Source organism: Phoca vitulina, unplaced genomic scaffold (assembly GCF_004348235.1).
Source record: "Phoca vitulina isolate PV1807 unplaced genomic scaffold, GSC_HSeal_1.0 scaffold48, whole genome shotgun sequence".
Lineage (NCBI taxonomy): Eukaryota > Metazoa > Chordata > Mammalia > Carnivora > Phocidae > Phoca > Phoca vitulina.
This window is the reverse complement of record NW_022589751.1, coordinates 1,453,193-1,468,849: the sequence shown is the minus strand read 5'-3', so window position 1 is coordinate 1,468,849 and position 15,657 is coordinate 1,453,193. Positions and strand designations below refer to the sequence as shown.

The 15,657-nt window shown below is 42.9% G+C and overlaps 2 protein-coding genes across 7 annotated transcripts in view; both read right to left on the bottom strand.

Moving 5' to 3' along the window:
* Positions 1–4,082, bottom strand: part of ZFAND4 (zinc finger AN1-type containing 4) — a 77,795-nt gene extending 73,713 nt beyond the window's left edge. Inside the window, exon 1 of the mRNA XM_032432227.1 lies at positions 3,877–4,082. The gene's annotated coding sequence lies outside the window, so the exon portion shown is untranslated. The remainder of the gene's footprint in view (positions 1–3,876) is intronic.
* LOC116649453 (WASH complex subunit 2-like) overlaps positions 1–15,657 on the bottom strand; it is a 64,078-nt gene that overhangs the window by 4,421 nt on the left and 44,000 nt on the right. For 3 of the 6 annotated variants that reach the window (XM_032432221.1, XM_032432223.1, XM_032432224.1), the window contains exons 26-31: positions 14,297–14,419; positions 13,048–13,110; positions 12,477–12,689; positions 10,211–10,831; positions 9,224–9,401; positions 6,720–7,430 (exon numbers count right to left, since the gene is read on the bottom strand). In XM_032432221.1, coding sequence (XP_032288112.1) covers positions 7,291–7,430; positions 9,224–9,401; positions 10,211–10,831; positions 12,477–12,689; positions 13,048–13,110; positions 14,297–14,419 — 1,338 coding nt within the window. In that variant the 3' untranslated portion in view covers positions 6,720–7,290. Of the gene's footprint in view, positions 1–6,719; positions 7,431–9,223; positions 9,402–10,210; positions 10,832–12,476; positions 12,690–13,047; positions 13,111–14,296; positions 14,420–15,657 lie in introns of those variants that run through there. The other 3 variants (XM_032432222.1, XM_032432225.1, XM_032432226.1) reach the window with 3 other exon arrangements.

Sequence of the window (15,657 nt, the reverse complement as noted above, 5' to 3'; positions counted from 1 at the left end):
TGCTTTTCTGTCTAGTGTCTATTGGGATGATTATGTGGTTTTTGTCTCTTATTCTATTAATATGGTGTTTAAAAGAACACTGATGGGGGGCGCCTGGGTGGCTCAGTCAGTTAAATATCCGACTCTTCATTTCCGCTTAGGTCTTGATCTCAGGTTGGGCTCCCCACTCAGCAGGGAGTCTGCTTGAGATTCTCTCTCTCCTCTCCCTCTACCCCTCCCCACCCCCATGTGCTTGCTCTCTAAATAAATAAATCTTAAAAAAAAAGATTCTGATATGTTGAACCAACCTTGCATTCCTGAGATAAATATCATTTGTATATGGTTTATAATCCTTATATATGTTGCTAGATTTGGTTAGTATTTTTTGAGGATTTTTGTATCTATATCCATAGGAGATACTGATCTAGTTTTATTTATATATCTTTGTCTGGTTTTGGTATCAAGGTAATATGGGTCTCACAGAATACACTGGGAACAAAATTTACAGAGTTCCCATATACTCCCTGCCCCCACACATGTACAACCTCCCCATCAACATCCTACACCAGAGCAGTGTATTTGTTACAACTGAAGAAACTGCACTGATACCTCATTATCATGCAACACCCATAATTTACATTATAGTTTAATCTTGGTGTTGTATATTTTACTGGTTTTCATAAACGTGACCACCATTACACTATCACACAGAATACTTTCCCTGCCCTAAAAATCCTTTGTAGTTCACCAATTCATCCACCCTTCCCTCCCAAATCCCTGGCAATCACTGATATTTTTACCATCCCCACAGTTCTGCCTTTTCCAGAATATCATATAGTTGCAATCATATAGTATGTAGCCTTTTCAGATTGGCTTCCTTCATTTAGTAATATGCATTTAAGTTCCCTCCATGTCTTTTCAAGGATTGATAGCTCATTTCTTTATGACATTGAATAATATTCTATTGTATAAATGTTCCACAGTTTATCCATTCACCTACTGAAGGACATGTCTTGCTTGCTTCCAAGTTTGGGCAATCATGAATATAACTGCTATAAACATCTGTGTGCAGGTTTTTGTGTGGCCATGTTTTTAACACACTTGGGGAAATGCTAATGAGTGTGACTGCTGGATCTTACAATGTGTTTAGTTTTATTACAAACTGCCAAAGTGTCTCCTAAGTGGCTGTACCATTTTGCGTTCACACCAGCAATGAATAAGAGTTCTTATTGCTCCACATCCTTGTCAGCATTTGATTTTGTCAGTGTTCTGGATTTTGGCCATTTTAGTAGGTGTGTAGTGGTAACTCAGTGTATTAGTTTGCATTTGCCTAATGACATATGGTATGGTAACATAGCTATCTTTTTAAAAGGTAGAACTGAGCATGTTATTTCTTAGCTCCAGGCCCTATGATGGCTTCCACAGAAGAGAATGCCTATAGAATAAAATCACAGAATTAAATTCACTCCCTACAGAATAAAATTCAGACTCCTGAGAAAGGCCCTGAGGTCATGCATCTCACCTTCCAGCCTCATTTTATTTATACACATACATCATCCCACCCTGCAACACCTCTGGTACATCTGTCTTCTAATCGTTTGCACCTGCAGCTTCAGAATACATCAGCTTCTATCTCATTTCTCCTGTGTGACTCTACCCACTGCCATCCCCACACTTGGCTACCTAACAAGCAACCTAATCGTCTTTCAAGACTCAGCTCAAATAGCAACTACTCCACAAAGCCTTTTATGGTGACTCTCCTTTGTCCCCTGACCTCCATCATATATTACAATTACATTACAATCAATTTCACTTTTACGTGACTTTCTTATTCTCCTAAATAAACTGTAAGCTACTTAAGAGGGAAACCACATCTGATTTTCTGCCCTATCACCTACCACAGTGTTTTGTGTATACTGGTACTCATTAAAGGTTTGCTCAATGAAAGAGTAAATAAATATTCACTCTTTTAATTGATCCTTGGAACAAGCCTGTGAGAAACATATATGGTACTACCCTTGTCTTAAGAAATGAAAAAATATTTGGTCATGCTCTAAAAGTTTGTTTGTACAAATACTGCTTTTCCATGAGAATCATGCTATGACTCACTCCAAAGTAAGTCCACCAAAGTCTGTCCAACTCATAACATACATGCACATACATGGATTTCTGCTACAGTGTGAATTTTTATAACACCAACTGGAAGTAGAATTAATTAGGGAACCTGAATTGCACTGTAAAGACTGCTAATGGTCCTACAGAGATGGCACTGCAAGAAGAAAAGCTGGTGCTGGCAGCACAGCTGCTTTGAGTGCTATAATACTATTTATCAAAACAATGAGAAATAAATATAACAATACAAAGTACTATGCTAATAATACCACCGGTGATAGTGGTAAAAGGCCACAACTCTTAAATATAAGCCAAATAAATGGCTGTCTTGCTCGGGTTTTGTTTTTTCTATCTTTAAAACACTGAAATGCCTGTAGGAAAGATGAATTTTTATGAAGCTAATCCCTAACTTCTTTTTCCCCCCTCACTGAAACAACTGCTTTTATAATATGATTTTGGGTAACATGTGGATTCTTAAGAACACACCTATCATGCTCCATCAAATAAGAATGTACTAAAGAATTATCAGTGTGTTTCCCCAAAGCCAACAGCACTCCCACCTACATAGTAGCAGCTCTAGCAAGGGAAGTCAGGGGTCCGGAATGCTGAAAAAAGGCATGGGTGACCAGTGCCTGCCCAAGGAATTTAGAGACAGAAGATATAAGGAGCATTCCCTTCACCACAGTACTCTTCCGCAACAATACCCCGAATATAATAAACAAGCGGAGACGGGAGAAGGTAACAGACAGATTTGGAAGTCCTTCAACCATAATGAGAATGGATAAAGCAACCATGGGCCAAAAGAAAAACAGCAACCGAGTGCAGCACTAAATTGCACTGGAACACCCACCAAAAGTTTAGCAACTAATCAATGGAGTAATCTCCAAAATCCAGAAAGGAGCAAGGTTGGTAACCAAATTCAAAACTGAAATGTATGCCTCTAAAAAATAGTTACACTTCTCCTCAGTAGAAAACACAGTAAGAGAGAACAAAATGAGGCTGTGAAACCTGTTAAGCCAGACTGCAGGACTAGATGATGGCAGAGGAGCAAATGAAAGTTCCAGCAGGTCAAAGACCTAGTCAGTATTAACACCGGGGCCCACTGACAGCTTCTGAAAGTGGTGTGTGGTCATTCTCCACTAAGCATATTATGGAACCCTATGATGTGGGAAAACGAGGGGCAATGAAGACTCAAAAACAGGATGGGAAATGTTGCAAGAACATCAACAGCTAAATTATACAAAAGCAAGAGCAAAAAAAGGCAGGTAGAGCAAAAAAATACTTCCAGAATTTTTACTAATTTAAAAAACATACTTAGCTATTAAGAGTAATGGCATCAAAAAACATTCCTAAATCAATACCCAAAAACACTACTTTCTTCTGAAAAAGTTCTAAAAATACACAACCAAAGACGGGAGAGAAGTTAAAGATGGGTAAGGCAATAATGGCGCTAAATAAGTAGTATCACTAGGAATCGACTTTATCCTGTTGTAAAGAATATTAGCCACATAGGGCAGTTATCTTTTAAACTTTTCCCCCAATATGAAGAGATCCAGAACGTTACGCAACCATTAAAAACACTGCCTTTTAATGAACTGTTTCTACTAATTATGTGAAAACATTCCTGTTTTAAACTCAAGCTACAGAATTCTATCCACCACTTCATACATATGTACCCTAAACTTTAGCCTGGACTCAATTTTCTAGCGGGTCTGGGAAATCCCTCAAAGCCAACGTCTGTCTACTCGAGCCTTCAATGGGCACACTCGAAGCCCACTGGGTCACCTGCGCAGCCCGTGCTCCTCCGGGATAAACTCCGGCTACCCACACGCACGGGCCTGATCTGGAGTGCAGTGCGCAGGCTCCGCGTCAGAATCTGGCAGATCAGCACCCCTCGGACGGGGCGGGGCACCCGCGCCGCGCCAGCGGAGGTACGGCAAGTGGAGGCGACGTCCTCGGGGAAGGCGTCGGGCCGCGCCGGTCTCAGGGCAGCGGCGGCGGAGGGGGCGGGGCCCGGCTGCCCCGCGCCGAGCGGCCGGCGCTCCTCTCCGGCCCGCGGAGGACGGCGGCGGCAGCGCGGCCCGGCTCAGCGGCCCGCAGCCCCGAGCGCCCTCCCCGGCTGTCTCGTCCACTCGCTCGCCTGCCCGCAGGCCTACGGAGAGGCGCGGCCCCGCGAGCAACGCCGCGGGAGGTACTGACGAGCAACACTCCGCGGCCGCCGCGCCCCCGCCCCTTTGTGACACCGCGTACCAATCGTTCGCCAGCGCTCACGTAGCCCTCCAATCAGCGAGGGTGCGGGCGGGGGACGGGGGCGGGGCCTGGCCGCCCGACGCCGGCGGTTGCTCGGGAGCCGGGGCTTCCTGTGCGTTCCGTGGTGGGTGTCGGTTAGGAGAGGCCCGGATGTTGGCCCTTTATTACTAACAGTGGGCACCTGCCTAGGACTGAATTGGGCGGGCCGGATACCTGCCGCACGGCCTGCTGGGAGCGGCGGGATTGGCCTCTGGCCAGACTAGGGTGTGGACTGCACCTTACCAGAGGCCACCTAAGGTTGCTCTTAGAGGCACCCCAAGTGCTGGGGTGAGGAGGGTCCCTTCCAGACCCCGTTCATTCCTAGTGATTTCAGGGCCGTCCTACCTTTAACAGATCCCCCATTCCCGTGCTTCACTGTTTCCTAACGTTAAGGCCTCACTGGTCTCATCTGAAATATGGGTCCATGGCGTACCAGGTTGAAAACAAGGGCAAACGTAAAGTACCTCTCTTGGTCTCCTCTATTTATCCCTCATCCAATTTACCAACTGAGAGATGAGGCCAGGTATTAGACTGGGCACCTTGGGTTGTTAAATCTCAGAGTTGGGTAAACCCAGCCACACTTTTTTCTACTCTAATTCCCAAGGTGCTGAACTCAAGTGTACACGATGACAACATAAACCCTCCATCCTGAAATGGGCCCCCACTCCTTTTTCCCTCCCATTCCCCACACGTGTTCTAAATACAACCCTTACAGATTTTCCAACCAAAAAGGCCTATTTTACTAGGTGGATTACCAAAATGACAATGAACAGTAATCCCCCTCCCAATCCAGCTTCATCATCCTCATCTTAAGTCAGAGGAATATATCTAAAATGAACCCCAATATCTAATCTCTCCTGTCCTTTCTCATATCTCCTCTGAGACCCCACCCACCAATTAATCTCCACAATCCAACATTGAGCACACACCGGGGCTTATGATGAGACACATCTTCAGGCTCTCAACCCTGGTTCCTTCTTAAACTCCAATACTGAATAGATTGGAGCCCGTTAAGGACAGAGATGTTATTATTACCTTTGTATACAAATTCTAAAAATAGTACCTGTGATGGAGTGAATCATACTGAATCAAAAATTTAGTTTTTCAACCTGCCTCCTCACTTCAGTCAGGGAAGAACTAAAATCACAGGCTTTGTGGAATCAGGCAGATGAGTTTGTAGCCTTGGGTTCCAACACAGAAGCTCCGTTATATTGGTCAAATCATTCTTTCTCATTATCTACCACCTTTCAAGTGCTATGTAGTCAACAAGGGTTGTTGCATATTCTCTCCCATCGCAATCCTACAAAGTTGGTACTGAACACTTGACAAAGTTGACAAAGGAGACAGAAGCTAAGAAAGGTAAAATAATTTGCCTACACTCAAACAGCTCTAGAACCAGATTTAAATCTAGGTCTCATTACAAAAAGCCAAACTTGTTCCACTATTGTACTCTGCTTCCAGATTTTAGCCTCATCTGTAAAATGAGGACATTACCTATCTGGTAGTCTTATGGAGACTGGATAAAAAGAACATGGAAAGTGCCGACCACAGGACCAGTAAGTATAAATTCCCTCCCCCTTTCAAACCTCTCAAAATAGCGATTTACATATTTTCTAACTCTAATTTCTCATGAATTTCCTGGAATCAATCCTAATGATGGATCAGTTATCATTCCCAAAGGAAAACTATGTTTAACAGATGCCTACTAAGTCAGACACAGGTGCAGGTAACTATATGCACAAGTAACCTAAGGAACAGAAGGTGTAAGCACCCTCTTTTGCCTTCAAGTCACTCTCAGAGCAAAGCAGCACAAACAGCTGATCTGTGAGAGCTGTACAAAATCTCCGACTCAGTATCAGCAATCCCAAGTTCAATATTAAAAAAAGTGCCAAAGGAAAAAGTTAGTGGTTTCAGGACTTGTGAAACCAACTGGGCCTGCCTGTAAGACTGTGCCATGGTTACAGTTTGAATACTTAGCACCAACATGGCACAGCGTAAGAAAACACAGACTGGAGGAGGGGTCAGCTACCCATGTGGCTACCACGCTGGACAACACAGTTCTAGAATATTCCCATCAGTGCAGAGTTCTATGGAACAGTGCCGCTCTACAGAAGGACATTTCCATCCTCAATACTTTTCCTTCCATTATCTGGGTTCATTCTGCCTCATTCACAAAATAATGCAAAGCTCCAAAGGAATGGAAATGGACACCTTAGAGCAAGGATCAGAAAACTGTTTCTGTAAAGGGTCAGATAGAAGGCTTTGTGGGCCAGTCTCTCACAACTACTGAACTCTGGCATTGTAGGGAGGGTGAAAACAGCCATAGACAATGTAAATGAATGGGTATTCCAATAAAACTTTATTTACAAAAACAGACAACGGGAGGGCCACAGTTTGCCAAACCTTGCCTTAATGAACCTATAGAGGCATTTTCAGAATTCAGTGGAATCAGAGGAAACCTCCTCCTGCAAAGAGTCCTGAAGTATATAATCTTGCATCCTCTTCCTCTATCACCTGCCTAGGCTCTAAACTAGGGCTTCTATCCATGAAAGGAATACTCCTGGTCATCTGTCTGGCATTGCTTCCTCTGGAATTCCCTGCCCATTCATGAAAGGCACATAGAGGTTTCTTCTCCAACATGCCCAAAATCATACTGTGGCCCCATCAAGGCTAATTAAATAAAAATATAGTTTAAAAAAAAAAAAAACAACACTGTGAAATATTTATTTTTGTTTTGCAGTATTAAGCATGATTAAAACCAGGGCAGAAAAATACTAAGTATGTTGGGTGAGAAAGAGGTGAGCTAGCTGTTCCAGTATTTGCTTTTCCTAATTAAGACAATGAGTACATAAGACAGCATCATTAACTCAAGGATGTAGCTGAAGGGTGAGATGTGATACCCTGTATGCTCTACTGGCCTCCAAAGGCATTCAAAGGATCATCAAATATGTTGGACACCTTCTGTTCAGATCTTGGTTCAGGCGCTGCCTGTGAAGACCGACTTTTTGGTTTGGTTGTCTTAGCCTGGATACCAGAGGAGAAGATATCATCTTTAAAAAGAAAAAAAAGAAAAGAAAAGGATTTGCTGATTAGGCAAGAAAACAGATGCTTTTAAGACACATCTACATAAATCACCAAACACTCAAGTCTGGTAACAGTAGGGAATACCAAAAACACTAAGAGTCAAGCCTCTTAGATTCTGGTCCTGGCTTTGCTACTAATTAAATTTTATGATCGCATACAAGTCACGGGTTGTCTCTGACAACAATTTTCTCAGACACAAAGGTACGTGTCTACACGTGGAGGAGACGAAAAAGGGAAAGATAACCGAACTCCAATCCTGCCCCTCACTTTACTATCTGCGACATTATACCTACTTCTACATTCTCTTCCCATTGGATTTTAAAAGGAAAGGGCAATACAAATAAGCAAAGGAAAATCCAACATAGGAGTCCCCCTCTTTCAGAATAAACACACCTATCTGAGGCACATCAATGCCAAAAATATAAGTCTTTATGACTACATTCGTGTTTGGTTCTTTCACTGCCTCTAGTGTTTCATGATTCATCTTACTCACCTGTAATGTTACTGCTAGGATTCTATCCTACATTTTAGCACGTGTACATAAAGATACCTATACACAAATGTTAAAGGCCATGGCATTATTTTTAACAAAGGAAACGTGGCAACAATCTAGATCGCCTTCAATATGCTAATGGCTGAATACAAAGGAATACTATACAACCACTAAAAACAAAGAAGTAGATAGATCTCTAAGTACTGACATGGGAAGACATTAAGTGACAAAAGGAACAGCAGAACAGATAAAATATATTCATATTTTGGAAAAAATAAGTATATATTTCTATGTATACAAAGTTCTATTAAACATCACCAGGTCTGAAAGGATACACATCAAACTCTTGATAATGGTTACCTCTAGGGATTGTTTTTCACATTTTACACTTTCCAAATAGTATTCATCTATTACAACAGGTATCTATTACAACTTTTGTTGTAATTAAAAAAACAAAACAAAACGAAGGCTCTTCTGCAATCCCCGTGGTGGGAAGCAGGTGGAGACGAAGCACATGGCTTACGCCAGGAATAGGCCCCATGTGGCACTGCAGCAGCTGCTTTCTCCCAGTTAACCCCAAGGTCTAGACCTGGGAGAGGGAGGGGATGGAGGAGAAAGTGTGTATTCGGCCTCAGCTCAAGTCCTATCCATCAACACAGGACATAGCAAAAGGGTCACATCTAGGATTAGGCATTCGGCTTGCCCATTAATAAAGTAGATGTTATACCATGGGGGGAAATGAGCATGTTTATAAACACAGAAGATCGTGGGTGAGATATTAAGTCTGAGTTATAAGCTGCTTTCATATATAATCCTGCTCTCCTCCTGCACTCTCCCCTCCATTCTCTGAACTCCTGACACTCTTCAGTTAGAACTAACTCAAACAACCGCACCACACCCGAGGCAGCCACCGCGGCCTACTTCAGCCTGTGGACCAGTTTCTGACCCTCCCTTCATAACATCAGAATGTTCAGAGTTATCACAGATGATTAGCAGGGGGCATACTAAAAAGTTAAATTATAAATAAAGGTCAAATTCTGGGATCTTTCAAATTCCTTGATGACCATCAGAACAAAAAGTTGTCTCACCAAAATAACTAGTCCATTTATTTATCCATCCTCAGCCTAACTCAGGATTATATAGCAAGCCAAAGGAAACCCACTGGGGAACATCTTCTAAGAAAGGGCCCACATAAAGGTAGTCAGAGAAATAAGAGTCACTGAATGGTAATCACTCTCTGTGTCATATGTAGAAAATCAAACTTACCCATATCATCATCAAATATAGACTTGGCTTCCACTTTCTTTTTGGACTTTTCTTTTGGTTTTACAGTTAGGTCAGCAAAGATATCAATGTTATCATCAAACAAGTTGGATTCAAATGTTCTTTCCTTGTCTTTTGTTTTTTGTGAGGGTTTGACTGCTTCTGTAGCAAATATATCATCCTTGTTGAGCCAAAAAACAAGTAAAACAATTTGAAATCAAGTTGTAGAACTGCAAACTGCCACCATAGTCTGGGACAGCCACGTGACCTGCTTTCTCTACCTGGAATCCCTACTCCATCCAGATCTCTGCCTGGCCCAGTCCTTGTCTTTCTTCTAGTCCCAGCTCAAGCGCCAGCTCTGTAGAGAGGCTTTCTCTACCAGTCCTACCTGAAGGAGTGGCTCCTACACCTAGCCATCCCTCTGTTCCACTACCCTGAGGTGTTTTCTTTATGGTACTCAACATTATCTGAGAACAGTTTATTTATCTGTTGCCCTGTCTGTATCCAATGTCCCTAACATATTGGTTCTAGCTCACTTTGTGCCTCCAGTACCCAGAGGCTCAATAAACATGTGCCCAGACAGCGGCACTGAAGGCCTTCCTGCCGGCACTAAGTTGTCAGCTCCAGCCAAGCCCTGTTTCCTCAGGAACCAGAGGCTAAACACTTAAGCAGTACTCTGAAGCTGCTTTATATAGGTCACAGAGCGACACGCCAAGGAAGCGGACTACAGCAACATGCTGATAAAAACTATAAAAATCAAGATTTGGATCATTATGGCCAGCCAAGAACCACCCCCACATGAAGCAAAACAAAAAACGACTTCTGAGTAAATTTCAGAATTACTAATTAAAGAACCCAACTATTAGTATTAAGCAAGTAGACAGCAAGCAGCAATGAAACAAGATTATTGTAATGTATGACTCAAATGAGCCAATCCAGTATTTGTCTTAATATAGAACTAGGTCCAAAAAGGTAGTTATGTTCTATTACCTCAAAAATATCTTGTGCTTTTGAGATGACATCCTGCTGACTGTTGGATTTTGACTCATTCTTCTTGCCTTTCTGATCTGTAAAGAGATCATCCTCATCTTCCAAGAGGGGAAAAGGATTCGTTTTCTTTGCTGGCTTTCGTTTAACAGACTGGAACAGATCATCATCACTGCCTGCCTCCCCTAGCGCAGGAAACATGGGGCTCTTTTCTTTACTCCCCCCTGGCGGGTTGGCCAGGCTCTCTGCTGCCTTTGCCTTGGCTTTTCTTCTCCCCGTGGACTGAGATCCAGTGCCCTTGGAGAAGATATCTCCAGAATCAAAAAGGTCATCCTCAAGAGGCTGACCCAGAGATTTCGCAAAGGAGCTTCTGTCCACTTCAGACACAGGACTGCCTGCCCACGTTGGAATGGTAGCTACCACTGCCTCCTCAGAGCTGTCTCGTCCACCAGCTGCCCTGGGCTGTGGCTGAGGATCATCACCTGGTGAAATGTCTCCATCTGCCAAGTGTGCAATGGATCTTCTGGAGACACTCACATCATCAGCCTCACTGGACTCCTGGGCAGCCAACCTCCGAGCCGCACGGGTCTGTGGTCTACGCTTCCCTCTCACTTTGACCCGGCTCTGTAATGGCAAAAAACATGTTGATCTAACGATTTAAAAAAAAAAAAAGTGTTCAAAACTAACACAGCAAATAATTACTGACTCAAAATATTATAAAGTTGTCTGGTCTACCTCAATCAAGATATTATCTAAGACACAGAAGAGATGATTTCCTAAAGATTTCCAAAGACATTTAATAGCTTCTCCAAGACTGCATTACTCTGAATCTTTTAATATTCCCCATTTTTGAGTCTTTGGAGGGCAATATCTGTTCAATTTCATACAAAAGGCTTCATCTGCTGCTAGAACCCTTCAAAGTAGGCATGTTGGTACTCTTGTGCTCCACACCCTCCCTGGCTCTTACTCTGCCCTCGGTTTACATGTAGGTATCTTTCAAAACAAGAAAGAATCAGGAGGAATTCTAGTGCTAACCTTTTCCAGGGGCTAGCCTAAAACCAGGCTCCAAAACCAGGAAGATAAAAGACAATAAAGAAAGGTAATCTAAAATGTTTTCTTCAAGTCGACAAACACTAAATTCAAATGCTAAATATTTCACATAAAAAATGTGGCTTAGAAATCAGAACTTTTAAGATAACCACAAAATAGGAGTTACTTATTAGCAATAATGTAGTGTTTGTGGTATTTTCCAAAATATACAGTCAAGTAGTTTTAAGAAGGTACAAGCTACTTTGGCCAAAGTACTTGGCTGTGTGTGCCTATTTCAAGAAAATTTCACAAATAATTTTAAGAAGTAGCCAATGTAAACTTACCTTTCACCTTACCAAAGGCTAACAAAAAACAGAACAAAAGGAAGGATATTTTATTTTTCACAAGGAAAATAGGTTTGGAAATACTTAAAATGAATGTATTTGCTAGGGTTATCCGAGGTACTGTTGCTTACTCAGAGATCAGCCAAGATTTTCTAGAGAAGGAAGACTGGATAGAAAAGAGAACCAACTAAAATGAAAGCAAAACCTCAAAGAGTTCAGTCCATCCAGCATACATCCACAGTCATGTGGACCAGTGTGACAGAACCGTACCAGCAGGGAAATAACTGCCATAGGATCTCAGAGGAGGGAGCCCAGGACAAGAGGGCAGAGGGGAAACATCACAGAAGCAGTGAAGTGACAGTCTGAGCAGACTGTCAATGAGCAAGAGCATTCCTGACAGAGGAAGCAGCCCCAGCTGTTGACAGTAGAGGGTTGAGGTGTGTGTGTTCATGGAATAGTGCCTGGTATGACTGGAGTTTAGCCTGACAGTGTGGTTGGTGAGCAAGTTGGAAGCTTTGGTTAGCATGGTTTGTAAAAAGGCTTTAACACCAAACCAAGGAGCTTGAATGTCCTCCTTTGGGCAGCAGGGAGGCCAGCAGAGGAGGGACGCAATCGGCTGTGTTTAAAAAACCTCCAGGGGGCAATGCAGGAGAGCCTGGAGGAAGTGGGACTTCAGGTGGCTACAGAGCAGAATGTAAATGTAACAAACAGAAGCAGTGGAAGGCAGAATTAGGAAGGCCTAAGGGGGATGGAGAGGCTAAAGGAAGAGGTGCCTCCTTCACAGGGGGAATGGGAGGCAGCCTATGATGTGTAACTGATGGACTAGGAAGAAATATACAAGTTCTTCTGGCTAAAAAAAAAAAAAGCAAGCAAGCAAGCAAAGGTGGTTTCATCACCTTGTTTGCACTGTGTAAGGTGTCTGCCTGAGCTGGAAGATCGAAACTCACGCCGGCCTCCCCACTACTGACAAGAGTGGGCATACTTTCCAGACTGTGGATCCTCTCAGGTTCAGATGAAGGAAAAGCCAATTCTGGCAAAACGGGCTTTATTCCAGAGATCTGGGGAGCCGCTGCAGGCAGCAAGGCTGCTGGATTAATCGCTAGATTGGCCTAAAAAAGAAAAGTGAAACTTACTCTGTATGTTTTCTTAAACACAGCAGTCTATTATTACTCCTGTGACGCATGACAAGAGACATGGTATACATAATGTATAATATGACAAGAGAAAGAAAAATGCAGGGAGGTCTCCTGATCTAGTCTTAGAATTAAAACAGAGTAAGATTATATACCCGTGCCCACCACTGGGACCAAAGAAAAGATGTTACAGACACAGCACACAAGAAGCAACAACTAGAGGGTGGGGAAGAGATAAGAAAATGCCTGGCAGTAGCTGACAAAAGTAAATATCCAAAAAAGTTTATAGGTGCCACAAGGCAGGCAGTGAAGATTCCAGACATGTTATAATTACTTGTATTTTCCAGATCCGAGGGGATGGCTCTTTGGTTTTAAATGGAGCGGGACCTGGTGAGTCCTGTGTGAAATTACATTCAGTTAAAAAATACATTGGGGAAATACAAAAGTGTCTCTTGGATTACACTTATGCCTATTAAATTTGAGGGAGCAAAGCTGTCATTTTCTGTAATTCTATAATGGGAAAGGTATTCACAACTCTCCTGGGGCCTTGAAACCTTTCACTAACATTATTTCACTTATGCCTCCTCATCCGTTGTGTAGGTGGAATGCTGTCAGACTATAGATGGAGTAAAGGCAGATGAAGATCATCGGTTAGATTCCTAAGAATCACAGTGTATCAGAGCACCAAAACCTGACCAGTTGGCAAAATTACCATGCTGGTTACCACCCCCCCCCCCCCAGCAAATACCACAGAGCACACCGAAATTCACACACAACCTAATGCACTGAGGTTCTAGAAGCAAGGGAAGCTGAAACTTGGGGTGAGTCATTGGAGATGTGTTCTCCCTAGTGCCTGGTTTTCACAGCTCAGGACACTGAAGCCTCAGGGAGACATCCAGAGACTGCTGTACGCCAGAGCTGGATCTCACTCTCCAGTTCCGGCCTGTTCCCAGAATGAGTTCCAGAGAGAAGACTGCTGAGGACAGAGACCTATCAGCAGTGACCTCAGGAGAGGTAACCAAGAAAATGTGTGAACCAAGGAATTTGTTATAATTTATATTTAATTCTAATGTAATTCTTACTCCAACATAACCCAAAGGGAGAAATGGGGGTTCTAATGGGAAAAATATTCTTCACCCTATATTAACTCTATCTTGGAACTGAATTTGAAAGCTGTCCAAAAACCGTAATCATAAGTATAGCTTCATGGGACTGGGCTGTAGAGTGAGAAGAGATGAGGCAGTAGGGAGGCATGTTTAAAAAAAAAAACAAAAAAAAAACAAAAAAAACCCACAGGAGGGCACCTGGCTGGCTCAGTCAGTAGTAGAGCATACAATTCTTGATCTCCAGGTTGTGAGGTCAAGTCCCATACTGGGTGTAGAGCTTTACTTTAAAAAATGTTTAAATTGTGAAATTAAAAAATTTTTTTAAATATAAAAACACACACAGTTAAGAAAGAGAGGTAGTCCTACTTGCTGTTTCCTCCCTAATCAAGAGAACTCTGAATATCCTTGAGTCTGCGTGATGGAGTCCCTCTGTCTGGGGATGCAAACAAGAGCTGAAAGTCCTTAAGCAGTTCTAACCTGAGGTGTTTCCGGTTTCAGTGTGCTTTTTCCTTTGATACCCTGAGTGGATTCAGGATGTTTTTGGTTCTTGAAAGAGGATACAGAGTGGTCTTTTTTCACTACTCTCTTCTTTTCTGATATCTTCAAAAGAAAAAGAATACCAAACACCTGTCAGGTATCTTAAAAATTTTAAAGAAAAGTCATAACTCATAAAAATAATCTGGCTTCTGAGTTTTGAGTCATTTCTCAAATGAGGGTTGAAGACAAAGGCAGCATTTCAGATGGCATTCTAAAGACTGTGACCTTCTCGGGAGTCTTCACTATGCTAAACAGAAAACAGGCAGTACCTAGGGGTGCCTGGGTGGCTCAGTCAGTTAAGCATCTGCCTTTGGCTCAGGTCATGATTTCGGGGTCCTAGAATCGAGCCCCGTGTTGGACTCCCTACTCAACGGAGAGTCTGCTTCTCCTTTTGCCCCTCCTCCCCCCACTCATGCTCTCTCTCTCAAATAAATAATTTTTTATTTAGAAAAAAAATAGAGAGTATCTAACAAAATCTACTGGGGTGGAGAAAAATGACACAAACGGCTAACACTCAGATTTAAAGCTTTGCACCTGAAAAGCAAAAATATTTAGTCAGCATGTTGCATGCACTGGTCTTTCAATAAACAACCTAAAAATCAAACAAATCTGGGGGCACCTGGGTGGCTCAGTCGGTTAAGCGTCCGGACTCTTGATTTTGGCTCAGGTCAAGATCTCAGGACTGTGAGTTCAAGCCCCATGTCAGGCTCCTTGCTGAGCATTAAGCCTACTTAAGATTCTCTCTCTCCCTCTGCCTCTGCCCCTCCCTCCCTCCCTGTACTCTCTCGTACACTCTCTCTCAAAAAACAAAAATCTTAAAAAAAGAATCAAACGGGGCACCTAAGTGGCTCAGTCAGTTAAGCATCTGCCTTCGGCTCAGGTCATGATCCCAGGGTCCTGGGATCAAGCCCCGAGTCGGGCTCCCTGCTCAATGAGCAGCCTGCTTCTCCCTCTGCCACTCCCCCTGCTTGTGCTCTCTCTCTGTCAAATAAATAAAATCTGTAAAAATAAATCAAACCTGTAATACAGTAAGAGCTTGGGTTGGTTAATGCTTTAATGTTAGGAAACATTAAGATGGCAACACCACAAACACTGTCATCAGCACGCTATGTGCCATTCCCTTACTAGTAAGCACCACAATTCTCTGTGTATTTTCCTTACTCTTTTTTTAATGATTTTATTTATTTATTTGGGGGGGGGAGGAGAGCACAAGGGGGAAGGGGCAGAGGGAGAGGAATAGCAGACTCCCCACTGAGCAGGGAGCCCGACGTGGGGCTCAATCCCAGGACCCTGAGATCATG